We start from the raw sequence: 25,881 nt of genomic DNA on the forward strand, positions 1-25,881 counted from the left end.
AGGAAGGAAGGCAGGCAGACTGCTTTTCAAACTAATGAAGGGAAAGGTGTTGTTTTTATCAACTGGAGCAGAATTATGAGGACACTACTTTGTTGCTGGCTCTGTTTCACAGACCTTAAATATTCAGTCCTCATTCTGCGACAATAAAACGAAATCGGCTGATTTTAATAACATTACCCAAGGCTAAAAGGCTGGAGATGTAGTTCAGAGGTAGAGCACTTATCTAGCAAGATAGGCAAGAGAGACCCTGAGTTTACTCCCCAGAAGAAGTAAAGAAAGGACAGAGTGGAAGGGGGTAAATAATGAGCGGGGTTAGTTGGCTGGGGGTGTGGGCCATTGGCAGTGTGCAATTATGCAATCGTCATGCATGAGTGTTATCCATCCCCAGCTTCACACTAAAGCAGAAAAGGGCCAGTGACATAGCTCAGTGCTATGGTGCTTGCAGGCTGGGGATGTGGTGAGGGGGTACAACATGTGCTTGGCATGCAAAGGCCCTCGGTTGGATTCCAGTCCCTCCGCCCCCAGTAACCACAGTTACAATGGAAAGTTTGGAATGGTATGGTAGGACTAATGACAATCTCTTGAACTCAAATATGAACTTTCTTTTCCTTCCTATTAACGCTTTAAAATAACCAAAGAGGTAGCCACAGTCAGCCCAAGATGGCTCTTCAGGGTTTTAAGGTATAATGTTTGCCATTAAAAAGTATGTCAGAGCAATCATGATGGTCGACGCCTAGAATCTCAGGCATGGGATTCCAATTCTCTGGAATGGGTGGCAGAGGAAAGAGGATTGCTACAAGTCTGAGGGCAGCCTGGTCTCTTCACAGTGAGTTCCAAGCCAGCCAGGATAACATATGGAGATCCCATCAAAAAGAAAAATAAAAAATTATGCTAAGCATTTTTGATCTATGATTTAAAAACTGAAAGAAATCAAGTATTAAAATACCAGTGGTTCCTGTGTGAGGGCAAACGTCCCCTTCAAGTAACGTTTCCCTCACAATTAAGGTGTCACTCATACACACACACACACACACACACACACACACACACATATATATGTATATACATACATACACACATGCATACACACACACACACACACACACACACACACACATCCTTCTGAGAACTTACTGAGCACAGTAACTACAAGTCATGATTTTTTTCTTTTAGTTAAGGTGAAAAAATTGCTTCATAAGTTCATATGTTGTGAAAGCCACAGCTTGAGAGGGAATACAGCGGATGTAGTTCAGAGATAAGCCACGGTACAATCCTCTCCGAATCCCATGGTGTCCATAGACATACTTCATGGTCTCCCTCATGGTACTGAAAGACAGTAGAAAATGACGTAGCAATCACCCACACACTGACAAGACCACTCGGAGCCCAGAACAGCTCTGTTTTATTGTTTGGATGGTTTCTTCAGACAGAATTGTGGTCTGTAGCCTGGGTTAGCTTTGAACTATAATCTTCTGCTTCCCAAATGCTGGGGAAAGAGACCACCACCAGAACCAACCTATGGTAGCCTTTTTAAGGAGGCTTAAATGGCTGTGGTTGCTCAAGCTTGCAACTCTAGCATCTCAGAAGCTCAAACAGGAGTTTCAAGCCAACGTGAGCTACAGAGAGAGCTGTCTCAAGTAAAACAATAAATATTTGCATATATAAATCCATACATACAAAGGAGGCCAGGTGGTGCACGCCTGAAGGTCAGCACTTGGGAGATGGAGACAGGAAGACCAGGAGTTCAAGGCAGTTTTGGCTAAGGTAAGTCAAACATTTGAAAACCGGCCTGGAGAACTGGCTCAGAAGTTAACCGAACTTCTGAGCTCAGGTTCCGTTCCCAACACCCACATGGTGTTCTACAGCCATCTGTAACTCCAGTCCCAAGGGATCCAACACCCTCTCCTGGCCTCAGCAGGCACGAGGAATGGACGTGGTGCACAGACATACATGCAAGCAAAACACTCATGAAACTGTAAACTTCCATCTGGAATAGCTTTTGGAAGACAGAGGTGACACATAGTTAATGAAAAAAATCAAGTCACCCCCAAAATGGGAAAGCACTCTGCAGAACATTTCCAGGTTACTCAGGTCCCTGTGCTCAGTGTGTACCACATCTCCGTGGTTAACTGGGAGCACTAGCCCATTGTCAGGTTAATGGAAGCACTGGCTGTATGAACATCCACCCTTTAAGCTTTCACTGCAGTGCAACTTTCTGCAGCTGCTTGCTGATGCGGGCCTCAAGTCTGGGGTTACCAGAGTTCTAAGAGGCACCGCTGGGAAGGATGGGACCTCTCCCAGGTGGGGCCTGGCATGAGGCAGCTGAGGAAGACTGTAGGACCCTACCCTCTTCTTTCGTATTCTCTTTCATTTCTTGCCCATGGATTGGGTGAGGTTGAGTTTCTCTGACAAGGTCTTATGCAGCCCTGAAGGGCATGTTCAAGGCCAGATGTGTACTACATTGTGAGATTCTGTCTCAAATACTAACCAACCAAGAAGCCAAGTAAGAGGGTCACACCTTATCCCTTGCACTTAGAATATGAGAAAGGAAGGTTTCAAGTTCAAGGCCATCCATGTTGCATACAAAGCTAGAAGCCAATCAGGGCTACATGAGATCCAGTCTTAAAATTAGAAATTTAAAGACCATTAGGTTTCTAAATATTATAAAGAGTTAGACTTCAGAACACTTACAGGCACTTCTCAAACTCCGGTAGGACTGCCCCCAACTGCATTCTCCGACGGGTCACATCAAATGGGTAGCTAAAGAGACACAAGGATTAAAGACTTAACAACACTCTCTCATTTCCTGTCTAACACCCATTAAAACCACCAGATCCTAAATCTACTGGGCAGTCTGGAACTGGGCAGGTGGAGGCAGGAGGATCTGAAGTTCAAAGCCACCCTCACCTACATAACAAGTTAGAGATTTGTTTTGACCACAAGAGACCCTGGCTTTTGGGGGGAGGGGGAGGTGAGAAAGAGAGGACAGGTTAAGCTGTGGGTCAGCTTTGAGGAAAGAGAGGTGACGGGGCCAAGGGAGAACTAGAACTTTGGGGGTGGTCCAGGGTCCACGGAAGTCCCCAGCCAGCTGTGCACAGCAAAGCAGACACCTCTCCTTTACCATCATCCCCAGCACAGCACTGCCTCCTATCTGAAGATGCAATCCACTTCCTGGGCAGCTCTTGCTCTGAGCATCTTATCCGGCTGATCCTGGTTCTGCTTGGCCCACCCAGGATTCCGAGGAGTCTGGGGACGGCACTCCCACTGCCTTCCTGGTGCTCAGGACATGTCCTTGACCACCTTGGAAGCTTTCTCACTTGCTTTCTCTAAAAAGTCCTGCTGCTTAGCTTCCAGCCCTTCATGTCTCATTCTACTTAATCTCTTGCTCTGGGGAAATTTCTTGAAACCACCTTCCCAATTTTGATATAGTAATGGACTTATTATAACGTCCCCTCTCTATATCTTTAACTCCAGTTAAACACTGAACTGCTTTAATAAAAACAGCTTGGGCTAGGATGATTGCTCAGTGGTTAAGAGGACTTGCTTCTGTTCCAGGGAACCTGGGTTTAGTTCCCAGCACCTATGTCAGGTGGCTCACAACCACCTTGTCTTAGCTAGGGTTTCTAGCTGTGACAAACACATGTCAAAAGCAAATTGGGGAGGAAGTTTCTATATTATTGCTCATTGTCAAAGGAAGTCAGGACAGGAACTGAAACAGGACAGGATCCGGGAGGCAGGATCTGCTTCAGAGGCCATGCAAGGGTACTGCTTACTTACTAGCTTGCTTCCCCTGGCTTGCTTGGCCTGCTTTTGTACAGAATCCAGGACCACTAGCCTAGGGATGGCACCACACAGAAAGGACTGGACCGTCCCACACATTGATCACTAATTGAGAAAATGCCCTACAGCTGGATCTCACAGACGCATTTTCCCCACTGAGACTCCTTCCTCTTTGAGAACTCTAACTTGTACAAGTTGACACACAAAACCAATCAGTACACATCTGTAATACCAGCTCCAGCAGATCTGACACCCTCTTCTGGTCTCTGAGAGAACTGTATTCTTATGGACAAGCACACATACATACATACATACATACATAAAGATAAAATCTAAAGAGGGGGGTTTCTGAGTCGGCTATTATATTTTTCCTTCAGTGAAACTTACAATGCTTCATATACTGTCTGGAACAAAATAGGTTGTCAAGAATTTAGTGCACACACGCACGCACGCATGCACACACCCCACAAACCATACATATAAACACACCACATATTGTACACATACATATTCACATATCAGAATCCACACACACAAAACACACCACATATTATACACATACACACTTACATACCACAATCCACATATACACTTATCCCACATACACCCCAGAGACCACACACACACACACACACACACACACATTAAATGGCTCAAATGTCAGAAACTTCTTGTGAGCAAATTGACAGAACAAATGAATGGAGCCACGCAGTGATGGCTCGAGCCACGCCTTTAATCCAACCACTCGGGAGACAGAAGGCTGATCTTTGTACTTCAAGGCCAGCCTGGTCTACAAATTGAGCTCCAGGATAGCCAGGTCTACACAAAGAAACTCTGTCTCAAAAACCAACACAAACAAAACAAAAACAAACAAATGAATGCTCATATTTACATGATTTTTTTTCAAAGGAATCTATAGGAAATTGTGAGGATTTAGATTAATGTTATTGACTATTGGCCTGTAATTACCTATAATAGGCTTATGAAAAAAAGGATTAAGTTAATATTTATCAAAATTAAGTTGTATTTTATAAGGGATTGTGCTCTTCAATGATCTGTTAGAAGAGAATAAAATGAACAACAATGTCAGACATGACTCAGAGCCAGAGACATAGGGACTCAAATTGAGACACTTACGATATCGTCTGTGCTATTGCTCCAGCAACACCACCACAAAGTAAGTTTATGTGAGTTTTCAAAACTAAGACGTTGGGGTTGTCGGACGATGGTCGGCCAAGCAGGGTGGGAGCATAGGAAAGCCCAACACTCTTCAAGGTACCAAAGGTAAAAAAGGAAACACCTGAGAAGCAGGATACAAACTTACTATGGCATGAACTGAGAAAGAGATCTGCATTACATGATAACAAATTAATTGAGAAAACAATTATGCATTTCCCAGTCTAAGACAATTGCTTTAATATGTTTAATTAATACTATAAATGATAATTCAAACATATTACCAGTTATCAAAAAACATAGCATGATTTTTCACACACTAATATATACTGTGTACTGAAGGGGCAGAAGTTAAAACTATTTCAAATCATATAGCGTAGAATTAAACAGTCTTCCAAAGTTTAAAAAGAATAAAATTTAAATTCATATTTATAATTTGAGCGGGGGGGTGTCTGAGAAATAGTCTCACAATGTGACTCTGCTGGCCTGGAATCACTGTATAACTCAGGGGAGCCTCAGCACCTCAGTGCTGAGATTAAAGGCATGCACCACCCAACCCATAGTTCATAGTTTTTACATACATATGAGCATAATAAGTAGACTGTGGTGGTTTAAATATGCTTGGCCCATGGAGAGTGACACTATTGGCCTTGTTGGAATAGGTGTGGTCTTGTTGGAGGAAGTGTGTCACTGAGTAGGTGGGCTTTGAGGCCTCCTGGACTCAAGTTCCCGATTCCTGGCTACCTACAGAGAGCAGTCTCCTTCCGGCTGCCTTCAAGTCAAGATGCGGAACTCGCATCTCCTTCCCGAGAACCATGTCTGCCTGCACACTGCCAAGATGACAATAGACTGAACCTCTGAACCTGTAAGTCGGCTCCAATTTAATGTTGTCCTTGTAAGAGTTGCCTTAGTCATGGTGTCTCTTCACAATAGAAACCCTAACTAAGACACGGATGTAATCAGAATAAAGACATAGAAGCCAGCCTCAGTGGAACACACCTGCCAGCCCAGCACTTAGGAGTCCTAAGCAAAATCAAGGTTTCAAGGTCATTCTTAGCTAGATAGCATGTTCAAGGCTAGACGAGGGTATATCAAACCTCGTCTCAAAAATAAATATGCACCCAGAAAACAGCTCCATAGCAAAAACAAGAAAATACAGTATGTCTCCAACACAATGAGCCTCAAAAACACACAGTCTCAACATGATTTCCTTCATATGAAATGCAGGCTTACAGAGATGCAAAAATTAATGGCTGTTGAGACTTGGGAGTCCTAACTACAGATGAAGATGATGTCAAGCTCATTATGATGATGGCTGTATGTCTAAAATCAGGTAAAAACCACATCCATGGACAAGCTATATGGTGTTCTAGTCACAACTCAATGAAGCTACTATTGGAAAACAACTGAATTGCTATCCCTTAAAGACACTTTAGGAGCTAGAGAAACAGCTCGGCCTTAAGAGCACTTGCTGCTCTTACAAAGGACACAGCACCCACATGATGCTTTACAGGGGTCTGTAAGCCTCGTCTGGCCTCCAAGAGCAACAGACACATGCAGTGTACACATATACAGGCAAACCACTCACATATAAAATAAAAATATAATTTAAAGACGACAGTGTTCCAGCCAGCATAGCAGTCACAGTTATAATCCTAGCACTTGGATTCAAGGTCCTTGGCTATGAAATGAGGCCAGCTTGGGCTACAAGACTTCTCTAAAAACAAAAAGAGAAACGAGAGAAAGAGCTTCCTGCATATCACCAGGGCCGGCCCCAAACTCCCAGCCTCAGTCTCTTGCCTCAACTTTTCAAACACCTGGGATCATGAGCATTTACCACTTTGCCCAAACATTAAATGTATATGAGGTGATCTTGAAATTCTGACCCTCTCACCTTGACCTCTCCAGTGCTAGGATTAAAGCAATGTGCCACTGTACTTTTTTTTTTTTAACTTTATTTTAAAATTTTATGTGTATGAGTGTTTATACGTGCACCACATGGATGCCTAGTGGCTGCAGAGACGAGAAGAGGTTGTCAGACATCTGAACCACAGTAACAGATGATTGTGAGATCAAGCAGGTGCTGGGAAGCAAACCCTGGTCTTCTGTACGTGCTCTTAACTACTGAGCTATCTCTCCAGCCCCAAACCTGAATTCTTTGTTTGTCTGTTCTTTGTTTTTTTCCAGACACGGTTTCTCTGTAACATCCCTGGCTGTCCTGGAACTCACTATGTAGACTAGGCTAGCCTCAAACTCAGTAAACTCCATCTGCCTCTGCCTCCTGAGTGCTGGGATTAAAGGCATGTGCTACCATGTCTAGCTCAAAACTGGATACTTAACAAACATAACTGTTCATTAAAAAAAACGTTAACGAGTACGTTAACAAGTCACATATTAATAAAAGATGTAAGATTGCATTTTTTTTTTTTTTTAAAGATTTATTTATTTATTATATATAAGTACACTGTAGCTGTCTTCAGATACACCAGAAGAGGCATCAGACCTCATTACAGATGGTTGTGAGCCACCATGTGGTGCTGGGAATTGAACTCAGGACCTCTGGAAGAGCAGTCAGTGCTCTTAACCACTGAGCCATCTCTCTAGCCCCAAGATTGCATTTCTATTTAGTGTACATAAACAGTAAACTTTATATATAATTGGCTGAATGACCATATTTGAATTATAATTCTATTTTCATCATAAGTAAAAACCATTTCAGAGAGCATCTTTTCATGTTGTCACTTAAAAAACACCGGTGACATAAACACAAAGTAGGATGCTGCCAAATTACATTTTGCTTTGCCTTGCTCTGCTTTATGTCTGAAATGGGATCTTGCTGTGTACCCCTGGAAGGCCTGGAGCTGGCTGTGTAGACCAGGCTGGCTTCCAACTCACAGAGCCCTGCCTGCCTCTGCCTGTAAGTGCTGGATGGAAGATGTGTAGCATCTGCCAGCCTGGCCCAGTCTGAATCATACCTGCATACGGAGCCATTCCTAATATAGTAGGCATCAGACCTCTGTAGAATCCAAGGAAACCACCTTCCTTTGAATAAAGAAAGGTAGAGGATTATATCGTACTCATTATGATAAATGCCATCCAATAAAAGCATAATGCAGAGATTGGGGATTTAGCTCAGTGTAGAGCGCTTGCCTAGGAAGCGCAAGGCCCTGGGTTCGGTCCCCAGCTCCGAAAAAAAAAGCATAATGCAACAGAAGTGACTCTAGGCCTCACCTGAAACACAAACTCAAGCTTCTCAGGGCTACTGCTGCTGTTACCATTGATAACTCCTTCCTCCCTCCCTCCTACACTGTGGCTCTGGGAATCAATTCAGAAATTCTGCAGGGTAGGTGAGTGCTCTATCACCGATCTATACCTCTAAGCTGGTATCACTAGTTCACACAGAGAAAGGTAGCTATCCTGACAGTTTCCTAGATACCGGAGGCATGCTGTGATTTGGAAAGGGGATGGCCTACCTTGGCATAGATTGTCTTGAACGCATGGATGATCCCTGAATAGGTGTGTTCGCCTTTCACTTGGAAGGCCAGGCGCACCCTGACCACATCCAGAGGGTAAGTGCAGATAACTGCTGTCATGCCTGAAAAGAATGGAACAGCAGACATCAAAACAGTGACAGCTACATGTGTACACACACACAATCCATAGAGTAATGTCTTAGTATTATAAAAAATGGTGAAACCTACTCAGAGCAAAGGTGAATTCGAGGACTAAAGACTCAAATCATACAACAGCAGTACCTAAGGAGGGCTAGGGGTTTCTGTTTAGTTGGTTTTTTGAGACAGGGTCTCATTATACAGTCTTGCTAGGTTTGACGGTACCACTCCTGGAAAGGGTCAGTTTTTTAAAAATCATCTTAAGTTCCTCTCATTTTGAAATCCTAATGTCAGCACCAAATGATGCAGCTCAAACACACCATGGGTTTGGTTTTATTGGATGTGAGATTAGTAGTACTGATTATACACCTTTAATCCTAAATTTAACACCTGTAATCCCAGCATTGAGGTGAAAGCAGAAAGCTGAGGATTTCAAGGCCACTCTGTCTAAATAGCTAGTTTGAGACCAGCCTATGCTCCACGAGACCCTATTTCAAAAATCAAATACAAAAACACACTGGGGATCTAGCTCATTTGGTAGCATGCTTGTCAAGTGTTCATGAAGCCCCAGATTCAATTCTCAGTATACATAAACTAGGCGTGGTGGTGGTAGTGGTGACACATGCATATGAATCAGCACGTGGGAAACAGAAGCAGGAGGACCAGGGCTTAAAAACCATCCTCAAGTACATAGCAAGTTCAAGGACACCTATAATACCCAAGACGCTGTATAAAAACAAAACAAGGGCCAGTTGTAATGTCTTAATCTCAGTAGTGGGGAGGCAGAGGACAGCCAGGACTACATAGTGAGACTCTATCCTAAAACAGTCAGTTAGGCTGGGAGTATGGCTCAGTAGTAGAGCATCTGCTTAGCATGGACCAGGCCTAACTTCCACCCCCAGTAGTGAAAGAAAAAGAAAAAGTTTAGCTCTTATTGCTTTCTTAGAGTTCTTTTTTGTTTGCTTGTTGTTTTAGACAGAGTCTTGCTATGCAGCTCGTGCTGGCCTAGAACTCTCTATATGGGCCCAAGGTAACATTCAACTAGTAACAGTTCTCTAGCCTTGGTCTCCCAAGTGTTGGAAATGCAAGGACCTATAAGTCCTTGCTTAGAGGAGGGCCTGTGTGTGTATACACATTACTGTCTGTAAAGTGATTCAGTTAACATTGTTTTCTTGGTTTGTTAGCTTTCTAATTTTATCAAACTTACTTATTTTTAAACATTTTGGTTTTTTTTAAGACATGGTCTCTGTATATACTCGTGGCTGTCTTGGAACTCACTGTGTACATCAGACTGGGCTGGAACTCAGAGATCCACCTGCCTCTGCCTCCCAAGTGCTGGGATTAAAAGATACACACCGCCACTCCCAGCTCAGGTTGGCCTCAATTTCATGATTCTCCTGTCTCCACCTTTTCTGCATGTCCTACTGGTGTGGAGCACACAACCACTGTCAGGGGTTACTTCTGTGTGGTATTCTTCCATGGTGCACTGCTGTAAGGTCAGAGGACAAGTCGCAGGAGTACACTCTCACCTCCACCTTGTGGATGTCAAGTACTAAACTCAGGCTGCCAGGGTTGGCTGCAAGCACCTTCACCTGCTGAGCCATCTCACTTACCCAGGGTTTAGTTTTTGATCCTCTTCTTCCAGAGCCAACCCCCTTACTCCTATTAACCAGTATCCCCATCCCTTGTATCTCTTTCCACTTTCTACTTAACAAATATAAAATTCCCAGTTACATTTGAAGGTGGTTAAAGGTAAACAAAGATACTAGATTACTAGATATAAATTAACTAGAACATTAACTCATCCTTGAATAGGAACAACATATTAACTGTAATCAAGTAAACATGGAAAAATAGAGCCATCAGAGAGTCACAGCTCTAACTAGCCTTTTTTTTTTTTTTTTTCTTTTTTTTGGAGCTTGGGGACCAAACCCCGGGCCTTCCGCCTCCTTGGCAAGCGCTCTACCACCGAGCTAAATCCCCAACCCCTCTAACTAGCCTTATATTACCTCAATAAGTATTTCTTTTTTTTTTTTTTTTTTTTTTTTTTCTTTTTTTTTGGAGCTGGGGACCGAACCCAGGCCTTCGCTTCCTAGGTAAGCGCTCTACACTGAGCTAACTCCCCAGCCCCTCAATAAGTATTTCTTAAGCAAAGATTTTTTTTTTCTCTTATTTTTAATTGTGTGTGTCCATCTATCTGCGTGTTGAGTGTGTGCACGAGAGAACAGGTGCCCATGGAGGTCAGAGAGATCAGTTTCTACTCGAGCTGGGATACCAAGACACTATGAGCCACCTGAAATGGGAGCTAGGATCCTATCTCAAGTCTTCTTCATGAAGAGAAGTGGGGCTGGAAGGATGGTTCAGTAGTTAAAAGTACACATTGCTCTTCCAAAAGACTCCAGTTTGGTTGACAGCACTCATGCTGGGTACCCTACATAGCCAATAACTCCAGCTCCAAGGTATCCAACACCTCTTCTGGCTTCCATGGGTAGATATGTGTATACACTCCCACATATATTCTCTCTCTCTCTCTCTCTCTCTCTCTCTCTCTCTCTCTCTCTCTCTCTCTCTGACACACCCACACATGTGCATTTGCATGTAAATAAAATTATTTTATTACAGGCCCACCAGGATTACATAGTAATGCTGTGTCTCAATAAAAAAATAGATATTTTAAAAAATAACAGCCACCTCTCTAGCCCCCAAATTAAGCATGTTGATATAAAGAAAATTTATTTATCAGATATAAAATGTACCTACTCATCTTACCTGCCATGGATCCAGCCATTAATCTATGCACATGACCAGAAACTCCCAGCTTTGTAGTAATGAACTAGAAACCAAAAACACTGAATTAAACGAGATGATATTTTATGTGTTGAAATACTGTTAAAGGAGCCAGAAAGACGACTCAGCGGTTAAGAGCATTCGCTGCCCTTGCAGACTTGGGTTCAGTTCCCAGCACCCACATGGCGACATGGCAGCTTATGACGGTCCCTAACAACAGTTCTAGGGGATCCAATACCCTCCTCTGGCTACCACAGGCACCAGACATGCACAGTACATACACATAGATATATATATGCAAGCAAAACATTCATATACATAAAATAAAATCCCAGCACTTAGAAGGCAGAGCCAGATCTCTGTGAGTTCAAGGCTAACCTGGTCTACAGAGAAAGTTCAAAGACAGCCAAGGCTGGGGTTGGGGGATTTAGCTCAGCGGTAGAGCGCTTGCCTCAGCAAGCTCGAGGCCTTGGGTTCGTCCCCAGCTCCAAAAAAAAAAAAAAAAGAAAAAAAAAAAAAAAAAGACAGCCAAGGCTAAACAAAGAAACCTGTCTCAAAAAAAAATATTTTTTAATTTCTTTATATTGGTGTTTACTACATGTATGAAAGTGCAGCACCAATAGAAGGCAAAAGAGGGTGTCAGATTCCCTGAAACTGGAGTTACAGATGCTTTTGAGCCACCATATGGGTGCTAGGAATCAAGCCTGGGTTCTTAAGAGCAGCCAATGCTCTTAACCTCTAAGCCATCTCCAACCCAAAACATAAATTCTTTTTTTTATGTAAAGTCAGGCTGGGTGTGGTGGCTCATGCCTTTAATACAGCAAAGGCTGGTGGGTCTCTGTGAGTTCAAAGCCAGCCTGGTCTACAGAGCAAGTTTCAGGACAGCCAGGGCTACATAACAAAAACCTGTCTCAAAAACAACAACAACGACAACAACAACAACAAAACCACCCAAAAAGCAAAAAACAAAGACAAGAAAAGAGGGGTTGGGGATTTAGCTCAGTGGTAGAGCAAGGCCCTGAGTTCGGTCCCTAGCTCTGAAAAAAAAAAAAAAAAAAAAGAAAGAAAAGAAAAGAAAGAAGTAAACTTTGAAAGATAAGAGAAATCTAATGAGAATAAGAAGAAAGCTGTTAGGGCTGGAGAGATGGCTCAGTGGTTAAGAGTACTGACTGCTCCTCCAGAGGTCCTGAGTTCAAATCTCAGCAACCAAATGGTAGCTCACAACCATCTGTAATGAGATCTGATGCCCTCTTCTGGTGTGTCTGAAGACAGCTAAAGTGTACTTATATAAAATAAATAAATAAATAAATTTTTAAAAAAAAGGAAGAAAGCTGTTGAAGCACTGCTGCAAAATAAACTTTTGAAACATGATTTCCCTTATTTAATAACAAAGTCCCAAACTGAGAATACTGTTCACTGGTAAAACATTTGTCTAGGATGCTCAAGTATCTGAGTCTGATCCTCAGAACAACGAAATATTTGTGCACGTGTGTGTGCATAATTATATGTTTATATAATATGCATTCATTAAGTATGCTATACATGTACACTTTATGCCAATTGAAAACATATAAACATAATATATGAATATAAATATATAAATATAAAAGTCCCTCTGGTATTCTCAGAGAACAGGAGAACAAGCCTATTAAATGGGCTGGAGAGACAGCACAGTGGGTTAAGAGTGACTGCTGCTCATCCACAGGATGTAAATTCTGTTCTGAGCACTCTAACCAGCTAACTCCAGCTCCAGGGGAAATCCAGAGCTCTCTTCTGGCCTCCACAAGCACCCATACGCACACATACATATAAATAGTTTTTTAATTTTATTTTGTGTGTGTGAGTGTGCACACTCATGACGTTAGGGGAGAAGGAGTCAGCTATCTATTTATGGATCCCAGGAACTGAATATGGGTTGCTAGGCTTGACAGAAGCCACCCTTACTCTAGCCACCTCAGTGACCCTGTATCTATCTTTCTGGAAGGCACTTCTGAACAGGGCATGGTGGTATACGCCTACAATTCCAGCACTTGAGAGGGAGAGGAGGGAAGATTAGGAGTCCAAAGCCAGTTTTGGCTACACAGTAAATTCTAGGCCAGCCTTACATAAATTCCAGATCCATCTCAAAACAAACTAATAGGAAATGAGAAGCTGCTCAATTGCCACAGAAACCTAAAAGCTTGCACTGGATTCACAGCACCCAAAATTAACTTTGAAGCTAAAACCATTAGTGTGCACAGAATTGTAGGCTCAATCCCCAGCACTGGGGAAAAAATTCCAAGAGAGCATGCCCATATAATCCCAGGGTAGAGAGAATCTGTTGTGTGTTGTATGGTTGCATCACTTGTCAATAAAAATCCTATGGCCTATAGAAAAGGGCGGAATAGAAGGTGGGACATCCAATTAGCAGAAAGGATTCTGGGATAGAGGCAGGCTGGGATTTGCCTGGAACATAGAGGTCAAAAACATGGCAGCTGAGCAGAGGTAACCCGTCACATGGCAGAACTCAGACTAGAATAAATGGAATAGTAAGTTATGATCTAATCAGGGAACCAACCTAAGCTTATGGCCAAGGTGCTTGTAAATACATTTTGAGTCTTAGAGTCTTAGAGGCTTGGGCCTCCAGTTCCTAGGAGGAAAAAAATGCACTCGACATCCACACCTGGGAGGCTGAGGCATGAGGAACATTAGGTCAAACCTAGCCCATGCTTAACATAAAGATACTGTTTCAACACCACAAAAGATGCAAGGGACTACAAGATGATTCAGCAGTAAAGACACCTGTCCCAAGCCTGAGAGCCTGAGTCCAATATGCAGACCTCACAGAGGGAAGGACTTTTACAAGTTATTCCTTGATCTCCATGTACACACACACACACACACACACACACACACACACACACACACACACACACACGTTTGGCATTAAACATAACATTGAAAGACATGAAAGGAAGAAAAATCCAACTACCGTTTTATAATGCTCAAAGGCCATGAACTGGATTGCACCGTAGGGAAAGATCCGAATCATCATTGCACCGTTTCCTTTATATAATCCAAGGTAGCCTTCCTTTTGGGGAACAGCGCGCAGTGCAGAAAGTACCCCTACTCATGGAAAGAGTTTAGAAAAAGATTAAAAATTAGAAGTTAAGGTGATGGAAACTTTGAGCCAGGCATGTGTCTTACATGTGTAATCTATGGTAACTCTTTTTGTTCTTCTTTCTGTTTGTATTTATTATTGTGTATGTGTTTGAGAACCTGTGCTCGTGTCACAGCATGTGTGCAGGTCAGTGGACAACTTTGAGCAGTAGGTTCTCCTTACATATTTATATGGGGTTCTGGGAATCAAACTCAAGTTATTAGGCTTATGCGGTAAGGGTTTTACCCACAAAGCCATCTTTCTGGCCCTTGTTTCTCCTTTTTTCTTCCTTTTTGTTTCATGAGTGAGAGAGAGAGAGAGAGAAAGAGAGAGAGAGAGAGAGAGAGAGAGAGAGAGAGAGAGAGAGAGTGAGTGTGTGTGTGTGTGTGTGTGTGTGTGTGTGTGTGTGTGTGTGTTTTGTGATAAGGTTTCACCATACAGCTCCAGCTGGCCTACAATCTGTAACTCAGAGATCTGCCTGCTTCTGCCTCCTGAATACTGGACTAAAGACGTGCGCTAGCTTGACCCTTGTTTTGTTTTAATCTCAACTTGGGGGAGGCTAAGGGAGGAAGATCACATGTTCAAGGTCAGCCTCAGCTACATGTAAATTTGAGGCCCAATCTAAAGAACAGTGTCCTAATGTTCCTTCCTCCAATAAATGTATTTAAATTCAATTTTTCATAAAAAACACTGGTAGAGATTATTAAACCATCATTCATACTGAAATGTTATTTGAGAAATTACATAATTTCATGAGTGTTTTGGGTTTTTTTTTTTTTTTTTAGAAAGGGTCTCCTATGACTGAGGCTGGCCTTAAATACACTAGGCAGTCAAGAATGACCTTGAAGTCTTGATCATCCTGCCTCTACCCCTCAAGGGCTGGTATTATTACTGTGCACCATCATGCCTGACCACAAATGGTAATTTATTTTTTAAATACAATTTCCTTATTTTATTTTATATATACAACTGTTTTGCCTACATGTGTGTATGGACCACATGAGTTCCAGATGTCCAAAGAGGTCAGAAGAGGGCATTGGAACCCTGGAACTGGAGCCATAGATGGTTGTGAGCCACTGTGTAGGTGCTGGGAACTGAACCCAAGTCCCCTAAAAAAATAACAAATCCACCCTTTGAGCCATCTCTCCAACCCCAGCCTGGAAGTGGTAATTTCTATACAATAAGTAAACATCATTTATCTAAACCATATAAATACACTTTACTCATAACTGTACTCGATATCCTGGTACTCAGGAGGCTGAGGCATGAGGATCATTAGTTCAAACCTAGCCTGTGCTTAACATAAAGATACTGTTTCAAAACCACAAAAGATGCAAGGGACAACAAGATAAAACATAAAGCTCAGGGCTGGAGATATGGCTCAGCGGTTAAGAGCACTGATTGTTCCTCCAGAGGTCCTGAGTTCAAATCCTAGCAACCACATAGTAGCTAACAACCATCTGTAATGAGATCTGATGCCCTTTTCTGTTGTGTCTGAAGACAGTTACAGTGCACTCATATATATATATTAAATACTTCTTTAAAAAACATAAGGCTCACCACTGATCAGGACATGATGGCACACATCTTTAATCCCAGTACTCTAGGGGTAAAGGCAGGTGGATCTCTGTGAGCTCAAGGCCAGCCTGATCTACTTAATGAATTCAAGACAGCAAGGGCTGTATAGAGAGGCCCTGCTTCAATCAATCCATCAATCAATAAAAAGAAAAAAGAAAAACCAAAAAACAAGCTGGGTAATGGCAGTGCATGTCTTTAAACCCAACTCAGAAGCAGAGGCAAGAAGATCTCTGTAAGTTCAAGGCTATCCTGGCCTACAGAGTGAGTTCCAGAAAAGCCAGGGCTATTAGAAAACCCTATCTTGAAAAAACAAACAAACAAAAACAAAGAAAAAGAAAAACGAAAGAAAAGGAGGGCGATAAGGCCCTTGCAAGGCTTGTCCCAAACACAAACATTGAGTCTACTCAGGCAGATAATATTCCATTCCTTTTTATCTTTGGCTTTTGGGCAAGTTGGCAAAATTCCAACCTAGCTTTTTGCCAACTTGACACAAGCTAAAGTCATGTGAGAAGGGAGAGCATCAATAGAGAAAATGACTCCATAAAATAGGGCTATAGGCAGGCAGGCCTGTAGGGCATTTTCTCAAATAGTGATTGATGTGGAAGGGGTCAGCACATTGTAGGTGGGATCACCTCTGAGTTCTATAAGAAACTGGTCCTGGGTTCTACAGGAAAGTATACTGAGAGCCGGGCTGTGTTAGTGCACGCCTTTAATCCCAGCACTCAGGAGGCAGAGGAGGGCAGATCTTTGAGATCCAGGCCAGCCTGGTCCACAGAGGACTGCCAGGGCTACACACAGAGAAACTGTCCTGAAAAACCAAAAAGAAAAAAAAACGAAGAAAAGGAAGTAGAGGAGGAAGAGGAAGAGGAAAGGAGGAAGAAGGCAGACTGAGCAAGCTGTGAACAAGCCAGTAAGCAGCAATCCTCCATGGCCACAAGTCATCCTGATGCACACCTCTGCATCAGCTCCTATGGGTCTGCCCTGTTTGAGTTCCTGACTGTCTTCCTGATGAGCTGTGATACAGAGAAGCAAGCATAATAGACCCTTTCCTCCCCAGTGTGCTACTGGTCATGGTGTTTTACCACAGCAATAGAAACGCTGACTAAGACAGCATGTAGAGCTCACCTAAATGTTTGTAATGGTGGTTGTGAGCTTGTAATAAAACCTTTACTCGATCCAAGGGAGCAACTGTGGTTTTGGCACAGCATCCAGCAATACCTAAAAAAAAAAAAAAAGAAGGAAAGGTCAGAAAGAAACTGGATGCCATCTCTTCCTAAAGGGAAATCATCACGGGTGCAGCCAGAACACCAACTACGGTTCAGTTTGGTCTCCATGGGGAGAAGTGCTGAGTAATAAATAGGTTCTGTAGATCAATGGTCCTGTTCCCTGTAACTTAGGCAATTTCTAAGCAATGTAATACCCAATGATGGATGTAAGACCCAATGATGGATGAACAGCGGGCAATTTTACCCAACTAGGAAGTTCCATTTAAAACTCTCTTCTAGAAATGCTTTTCATTAAAACACCAACCTTTGCCTACAAAAGCAATCATTCCTTTACAATGCAGCAAGTATGCATTTGGTGCCTACTCTGTTGCAATGGTGGCCAAGTGTGCATGGAAGGAAGAGAATGCTTACAAGAAGTTCCCGGGGGTTGGGGATTTAGCTCAGTGGTAGAGCGATTGCCTAGCAAGCGGAAGGCCCTGGGTTCGGTCCCCAGCTCCCAAAAAAAAAAAGAAAAGAAAAAAAAAAAAAAAAGAAGAAGTTCCCATAGAGGACTGAGCTGTTAGTCTACCAACAAGGATAGCTCTAAAATGACTGAATAAACTGAATAAAGGACATGGCGGTTCCCATCAGCCTTTGGGAGGTTGAGACAAGAGAGCTCTGTGAGTTCTCATTGCTGCAGTTTCAGACTACCTTGAGCTACTGAGTGAGATTAGATCTCAAAAAATTAAACGAGCATCAGCCCATGCCTTTAATCCCAGCACTTGAGAGGCAGAGGCAATCAGGTTATCTGTGAGTTAGGGGCTAACCTAGTCTATATAGTGAATTCCAGGACACCAGGGCTACAGGACTATAGAGAGACCTAGGGCCAGAAGAACAAAACTACAGAAAGAAATGAGAGCTAGTGAGATGGCTGTAGTAGCTTAAGATACTTGCTGTCAATCCTCATGACCTGAGTTTTCACCTGAGACCCACATTATGGAAAGAGTAAACCAGTGCCCACAAGTTACCCTCTGACCTATACACATGCTCCACACCCACTCAAATAAATGTAATTTAAGAAATGTTAGGAAGCCGGTTGTGGTGGTGCATGCCTTTAGTCCTGGCACTCATGAGGTAGGGCCTGTGAGTTTGAGCCCCATCTGCTCTACACTTCAAGTTCCAATATAGCCAAGGCTACATAGAGATCCTGGTTCAAGAAAAGAGGAAAGAAAGGAGAGAAAAGAAAAGAACCTCAGTACCTTGAGAGATGACTGGCAGTTAAGAACACTGGCTGTACTTCCAGAGGACCTGAGTTCAATTCCCAGCACCTACATAGCTACCCATAATGATCTGTAACTCCAATACCAGGGGATCCAATGCTCTCTTTGGCATTCATTGGCACTACAATATGGTGTGCAGACATACATACAAGTAAAACACCCATACACGAATGGAAAAATTATTTAATTTTAGCACACACACAAAAATAAGAAGGCTTCCCAACTAGGACCAGGAATAGGTTAAGTACTATAATATCAGCACTTGGAGACAGAAGCAGGAGATCTGCCTCAGCTGCATATTAAGTACAAGCCAGCCCAGGCTACATGGGAGCCTGTTTCAAAACCCTACTACCACTACTCACTGCAAAACCTGAGGACTGGAGTTTGGGTTTGAGTTCAAATCCCTTGTATCCATGTAAAACCTGGGCATGGTGACATCTGTCTGTAAACCCCAGCATTGGCAGTGGAGACCAGCAACGCCAATCTCTGGGGCTCCCTGATCAACCACCCTAGCCTAGCTAATCAGCAAGCTCCAGTGAAAAACTGCTTCAAAACCTCAGGGGAAGGCTGCACACAGTGCTGCATGTTTTAAATCTCGGCACGGGGGAAGCCAAGGCTGATAGATCTTGGTATGTTCTAGGTTATCCGAAGCTACATAGTAAGGCCTTGTGTGAATAGATGGGTGGTTAAGTGGGTAGAGATAGATAGATAGATAGATAGATAGATAGATAGATAGATAGATAGATAGATACATACATACATACATACATACATACATACATACATACATACATAGAAAGAAGATAGAAGATATAGATAAGAAAGAGAAAAAAGAAGGACGACACTGGTGGATCACACCTGTAATCCTAGTTCTCAGTCACTTGGGAGGCTGACACAAATCAACTGCAAGAGTTAGAGGTCATTCTGAGCTAAGTAGTTAAGTTCTAGGCCAGTCAGGACTACCCAGAGAGATCCCATTTCAGGAAAGAAAATGAATAAGAAAAGAAAAACTTGAGTATTCACTTTGTAACAAGCACTAGGCTAAGAGATCTGACCATAGACACTGTGCTGAGATTATTACAGTCTCATTTAACCCTTTCAGTACTCTAACGTCACAGAGTCTGGTGGCACAGGCCTGTGATCCTACCTACTGGAGAGGCTGAGCGGAAGGATTCCAAGCTTAGAGCTTGCCTGTGCAACAGGGCAAGTGCAAGGCTATCGCGGGCAACTCAATGAGACTGAACATGAGCGAAAGGGCTGGGAGGCTGAGCTGCTCTTGCAGAGGACTGGAATATTGTGACTCACAAACACCTGTAATTCTAGTTCCACAGTATTGAGCAACCTCTTCTGCCTGTGGGCACCAGGGCTGCACAGGACACATATAAATACATACATACACGCAGAAAAACACACATAAAAACTAAAGAAGTAATTATTTTTTAAAAAGGAAAGAGAAGAGGAAGCAGCAGCAGGAACAGCAAAGCAGGGTGTGGTGGCCACATCGGACTGAGACCTGGCATGAAGAAAGCAGAGCCAGGGGTCTGAGGGATTCACAGTCCCCTTCAAGTATATACTAAGTTGGAGGCCACCATGAGACACATGAGAGTCTGTCTTAAAAAACTCTAGCTGGGGAGTTCAATTCCCAGCAACCACATGGTGGCTCACAACCATCTGTAATGAGATCTGATGCCCTCTTCTGGTGTGTCTGAAGACAGTGACAGTGTACTCATATATAAATAAATAAATAAATAAATAAATAAATAAATAAATAAATAAATCTTTTTAAGATGGCTCAGCACACATGTAAAGGCACTTGTCTTCAAGTCTGAAGCTCTCAGTTCAGTCCTCAAGATCCACCTGGTGGAAACAGAGAATTACTCCCACAAGATAGCCTCTGACCTCCACACATGCTTGGCATGCCTGCGCCCACAACCATGCATACAATAAACAAACAATTGAGCAAGCAAATGTAATTTGTTAAATGTTAGTATCCTGTGTGTATGAGTGATTTGCCTGTAGGTATCTTTGGGTACCATACGTATGCCTGGTACCTGCTAAGGTCCGAGGAGAGCTGGATCCCCTGGGACTGCACTTAACAAACATTTTTAGTGTCAGGAAAGTGCTGGGAATCAAACCTAGCTGTTCAACACGAGCAACAAGTGCTCAAACTGCTGAGCCAACTCTTCAGACCCCCGAAATTATTTTTTAAAGGCAGGATCTGGCAAGATGGCCAAGTGGGGCACAATGTTTGCCACCAAGCCTAAGGACATGAGTAGGATTCCCAGGGCCCACAGAGAGAACTGACACTTTATCCTCTAAGTTCCACATGAGAGTGTGATAGGTACACACAGGCGCACAGAGGTAAGTTTTAAGTAAGTAAAAAGTACGTTATGTCCCATTCCCAAAAAAGTGCTGGGCATGGTGGCACATACCTATGAGCCCAGGACTAGACTGTGGAGGCAGAAATGGGAGAATTGGGAGTTTAAAATTAGCCTCAGCCAATCAGGTTCCTTCTTCATAGGGATCTGGTGATACAATGGCTGCCAAGAACAAAATCCTTGATAGTGTATGCAGCCTGTTCCATGCCTGAGTTCCCCTTAGAGACCTTCAAAACAGTTTTCTTTTTTTTTTTTTTTAAATTTATTATATATAAGTACACTGTTGCTGTCCTCAGACACACCAGAAGAGGACATCAGATCCCATTACAGATGGTTGTGAGTCACCATGTGGTTGCTGGGAATTGAACTCATGACCTCTGGAAGAGCAGTCGGGTGCTCTTAACCTCTGAGCCATCTCTCCAGCCCCAAAACAGTTTTCTAATGGATACTGGTATCTCTGAGCCCAACCAACCTAGGGTCCCCCCCTCCCCAAAAAAAAAGACAAAGTGCCTTTGGGAAAGCCAGGCAGAGTGGCAAGGGCTCATGCAGTGGTTTGAATGAGAATGGCCCCCATAGTATCATATTCTTAAATACTTGGTCCCTGATTGGTGGAACTGCTTAGGAAGGATAGGGAGGTGCAGCCTTGTGGGAGAAGGTGGGTCACTGGGAGTAGGTTTTAAGTTTCAAAAGACTTCCACTAGTGTGTCTTTCTGTGCCTTCTGCTTGCTGACCAGATGTGAGTTCTCAGCCATGGCTTTGCTCTGCCGTCATGGACTCTAATACAAAGCCCAATTAAACATTTTTTTTTTTTGAGATAGGGTCTCTATATCTAGCTCTAGCTGTCCTGGAACTTGCTCTACAGACCAGGCTGGTATTGAACTCACAGAGATCTACCTTCCTCTGCCCCCAAAGTGCTGAGATTAAAGGAGTGGGCCAGCACACCCAGCTGACAGATCTTTCGTTTTCTGATATATATCTGTCTAGATATATATCTAGATATACATATATATCAAGGTCAAAGTAGGCGACTAGGGGTGTTCCAGTAATGTAACATACATATATATATATACATACGTACATATATATGTGTGTGTGTGTATATATATATATATATATATATCCCCCAAGACAGAGTTTCTCAGTGTAGCTGTGACTGTCCTGGTTGTAGACCAGGTTGACCTGGAGCTTATGTAGATCCACCTGCCTCTGCCTCCAGACTAAGAAATGTCTTTTTAATCTGCAGAAGAAAATAATTACATTCCCAGCACAGCTGCATGCTATGACACTATCTTTTTATTGCCAGCCATAAATAGTTAAGTAATGGCAACTCAAATAATCAATCATTGTGAGGAGAGGGCGGTTAAGAGATACAACCATCTGCATACAGAAAGGGAGAGGAAACCTGAGACATGTAAACCAGATAGATGGTCATGAACCCACAAACCACAGCACTACTTTTTTAAGCAACTGCAAGCTTGTTTACCACAATTCCTGGAACCAGTTTTGGTTGTAGGCAGTTTGCACAATACCCTTAGTCATTTTATTTTGTTTTTGAGACAGGGTATCACTATGCATTCCTGGCTTGCCTGGAACTTGCTATGTAAACCAGGTTGATCTCAAACTCAAGATCTGTTTGCCTCTGCATCCCCGGTGCTGCAATTCAAGGCATGTTCCACCATGTTCAGTTCATATCCTAGTCTAGTTTTCAAAGTTAGCCTCCAGAGAAGGACTGCGGCATGTGCCTGTAATTCCAGCACTTACTTGGGATGTAGAGACAAGAGAATCAGGAGTTTAAAGCCAGAGTCAACTACATAAGGAGTTTGAGGTCGGGGCTACATGACAAATTCTCATATCATTATACTCGTGCGCGCGCGCGAAGGAGGCACAAGCCCAAGTTAGCCTCTACCTCCAATATTTGTTTTCTTTTTAAGCAAACAGCAAAATCCAATCCTAAACTGTCACTCAGGTCGTTGGTAACAGAAAGGAGTGGTGCCCACCATGTCCCACCTAAAGGATCCTTTTTTCGACCTTTGGGAAAAGGTGCTTGGTTCAGCAGAGGGATTAACCCCGGCTGCAGCGGCTGAAGTAAAGACCCGGCTGGGCGCTGCAGCAGAAGCCCGGGACTGTCACGGCGGCTGCTGGCTCTGACCGGCCTGCGGCTGGCTTCACCACCCAACTCCAGGATCCCAGCGGTGAACACCTACCTCCGGCTAAGAAGGAACGCAGCCAGTAGAAGTCTCGACGCGAGGTCGGGCCCCCGCTCCCCGCCGCCTGCGGCACCGCGGGTGGAGGCTCGGCCGCCGCCAGGGCCGCTGCAGCCACCAGGGCCGCCATCCGGACCTGCGCCACGTCCCGAGCCTCCGCTGCCAACTTACAAAACACTAGGAAGCACCATGGCTGTTGCCGGCTCTGACAGGAGCCGAGCTGCCGCGCGGGCGGGGCTAGATGATGCCGGTGGCGCGGCGGCACGGAATGATGACGCACGCGGCCGCAGCTGAGTCCAGGCCTAGAGAGCAAGACGGAAGTGGGCGTCACCCAGGGGGTCTGGGACGCTCAAGGTTCCGATGTTCGCGATGAAGGTTTGTGAGCCTCTTTAGCCAGACTAGTTTGTTCAGGCTTGCAGTCTCAGCAAGCGCGAGCCTGGTGGAGGTCAATGGAGATCAAGGCCCGTCTGAGCTACGTAACTCATGCCTGTAATCCCAGCACTCAGGATTCTGAAGCAGGGGGATCACCTCCAGATGAAGGCCAACCTGGATATCATAGTGAGTTCCGGACTGGCCCGGGCTGCTGAAAGAGACTGTGTCAAAATAAAAGGCTAGTCAAGCTAGCTGGCTCAACGGGTGAAGGCACTTGCCACTCGGCTGGACGACCTGAGTTGTCTCCAGACCCGGCCTAGTTGAAAAGTTATTCTTAGACCTCCATACATGCACCTTGCCAGCGCATACGCACACGAGGGTGTGCACACACACAAACACATTATAATAAATGTTAAGAGCTGGAGAGATGGCTTAGCAGTTAAGAGCACTCTTGCAGAATATCTGGGTTTGGTTCTCGTGTGTGTGTGTGTGTGTGTGTGTGTGTGTGTGTGTGTGTGTGTGTGTGTCCCTGGCATTAACACAAGTAGCTCAGCTTTATCCTGATCCATTCCCATCTTCTACTAGTCATATCTCACTCCATCTCACACACAATAAATTCTTCTTTAACCTGATAACTCTCTTTTATTTCTTTCCTCCTCTCTCCCTGCCTTTCTCCGGGCCAGCTACGGAGACTTGGCTTGTTTAGAGGTTCTTGCAGGGTGACAGAGCTATTCCCACACCCTTTATTGAAGATCCGCCCTCCTCTCTTAGGTCATCCTCTTTGACCAAATAGGCATGTAGCTCTGGAAGGCATGTATATGGAGTGGGAAGAGGGGAGGAGACACTCACATAGCCAACCAGATCAACTTGGTGATCAGTGGGGTGACATGGTGCAGCCACAACACCCTCACACCCTTGACCTAGTACTAAAGACTAAATATGGCCCAGACACTTCTGCCTCAACTCTGCATGTGCTAAGAGTACAGGATTTTACCACCACTCCTGGGGTGCTCTCTGTCTCTGTGGGGAGAGGGGGATAAAAGAGACTGGGAATCCATTGACCTCAGAGCTCAGAGCTTATCAAATGCTAGGCAGACACTTTACCCCATTTGTAACTAACATCTAGGTTACCAACATTTGAACTCCCAATCTTCTCTTCTAAGTAATGGTAATTCATTCAGTTTTCAGTCTTCCACAAATAGGAACATTTTCTCCTCTTCATAAACTAGAAAAAAAACACAGAACTGTCAGTCTCCCTGCTTTCTCTAGCCCTCTACTGTGTGTTCTTGACATAACAGCTAACACAATGTTTTAAAACTATACATTTATTCATGTTGTGGTTGGGGGAGCACATGTGTGGAGGTCACAAAACAGCTTATGGAGTCAGGTGTCTTTCTCCTTGCACCACATGGCTCTTGTGGTTCAAGCTCAGGCCTTCAGGTTTAATAGAAAGCATCCTTACCCTACTGTGCCACCTTGCTGATCCTAAAGACAAAACAGCTTGACATGGTGGTTCATGCTTGTGATGACAATGTTGGAAAGGCTGGGGCAAGAAAAATGACAAGAGTGTCAAGCCAGCCTGCCCTACATGATTCTGTCAAAGCTACCCTGGGCTACAGAGTGAAACCTGTAGAAGAAGAGTACAATCAAGGGCTTGAGGATGTAACTAAGGTGCATAGACTGCAACAAGCTCTAGTATGACCTTCAGCACCAAAGTAACTGGATGTGGTACTGTGCACTCCTGCAATCCTGGGCTATACAAGGAGAGCCTCTGAAGCAAAAATGTTCTAAAGAGAGCAAGTGTGCACCTTACAGTGGTCGAGTGAATGTCCACTGTATCATAGCAACTAGAACAGGGTTCAAGCACACTGGCCTCTTTGCTAGACAGATATGTGCTGCCACGCCCAGCAGATGATAGACATACAGAAAGATGAATCTTCTCCACTTTCCCACTTCTAGAATATCTGGACAATAGTATTCCTAGACTAAAAGAGACAGTTTAATCCTGTCTCTCAAAGAGTTTGCTGTTTCTCACGGGATGAGTGTAATATTAATAGAAATATATATCACACAAAGGATAAACGGGAATAGCACTAAGCATGGTGGCTCCTTATGACTCTTTTTAGAGATTTATTTATTTCATGTATGTGAGTACACTGTTGCTGTCTTCAGACACACCAGAAGAGGGCATCAGACTTCATTACAGATGGTTGTGAGCCACCATGTGGTTGCTGGGATTTGAACTCAGGACGCCTGGAAGAGCAGCCAATGTTCTTAACCATTGAACCATCCCTCCAGTCCTCATTATGAGGCTTTAGAGGCACAGACAAGTAGATTCCTGTGTCTTCAAAGCCAGCCTGGTCTACATAAA

The 25,881-nt window shown here is 43.7% G+C and overlaps 1 protein-coding gene and 1 non-coding gene across 3 annotated transcripts; one reads left to right on the forward strand and one right to left on the reverse strand.

The window, feature by feature from the left end:
* Positions 1 to 1,153: 1,153 nt before the first annotated feature.
* Positions 1,154 to 23,891, reverse strand: Slc25a16 (solute carrier family 25 member 16). Of its 2 annotated transcripts, XM_032888710.1 has the most exons (9): positions 23,139 to 23,891; positions 17,197 to 17,289; positions 14,326 to 14,459; positions 11,337 to 11,400; positions 8,430 to 8,551; positions 7,932 to 7,998; positions 4,918 to 5,080; positions 2,692 to 2,760; positions 1,154 to 1,326 (listed from the first exon to the last, which is right to left on the reverse strand). In XM_032888710.1, the coding sequence occupies exons 1-9, from the start codon at positions 23,266 to 23,268 to the stop codon at positions 1,170 to 1,172; spliced, it is 999 nt and encodes a 332-aa protein (XP_032744601.1). In that variant the 5' UTR covers positions 23,269 to 23,891; the 3' UTR covers positions 1,154 to 1,169. The 2 variants fall into 2 exon arrangements, with proteins under 2 accessions (XP_032744601.1, XP_032744602.1); XM_032888711.1 differs by lacking the exons at positions 14,326 to 14,459; positions 23,139 to 23,891 and having other exon boundaries at positions 17,197 to 17,270.
* LOC116887774 lies at positions 21,039 to 21,174 on the forward strand. The gene has a single exon (XR_004386271.1). It is a non-coding gene; the product is annotated as a small nucleolar RNA SNORA70 (small nucleolar RNA).
* Positions 23,892 to 25,881: the final 1,990 nt, after the last annotated feature.

This window comes from Rattus rattus, chromosome 18 (assembly GCF_011064425.1).
Source record: "Rattus rattus isolate New Zealand chromosome 18, Rrattus_CSIRO_v1, whole genome shotgun sequence".
In the NCBI taxonomy this organism is placed as follows: Eukaryota; Metazoa; Chordata; class Mammalia; order Rodentia; family Muridae; genus Rattus; species Rattus rattus.

What these genes read in the sequence shown, in the direction of transcription:
- Slc25a16 (XM_032888710.1), bottom strand. Translation starts at nt 23,268, where the DNA reads ATGGCGGCCCTGGTGGCTGCAGCGGCCCTGGCGGCGGCCGAGCCTCCA. An exon ending in CCTTTGAGCATTATAAAACG is followed by an intron (nt 11,401 to 14,325) that starts GTAGTTGGATTT and finishes TTTGGTTTCTAG; the next exon opens with TTCATTACTACAAAGCTGGG. An exon ending in AATGGCTGGATCCATGGCAG is followed by an intron (nt 8,552 to 11,336) that starts GTAAGATGAGTA and finishes CATTCTTTTCAG; the next exon opens with GCATGACAGCAGTTATCTGC.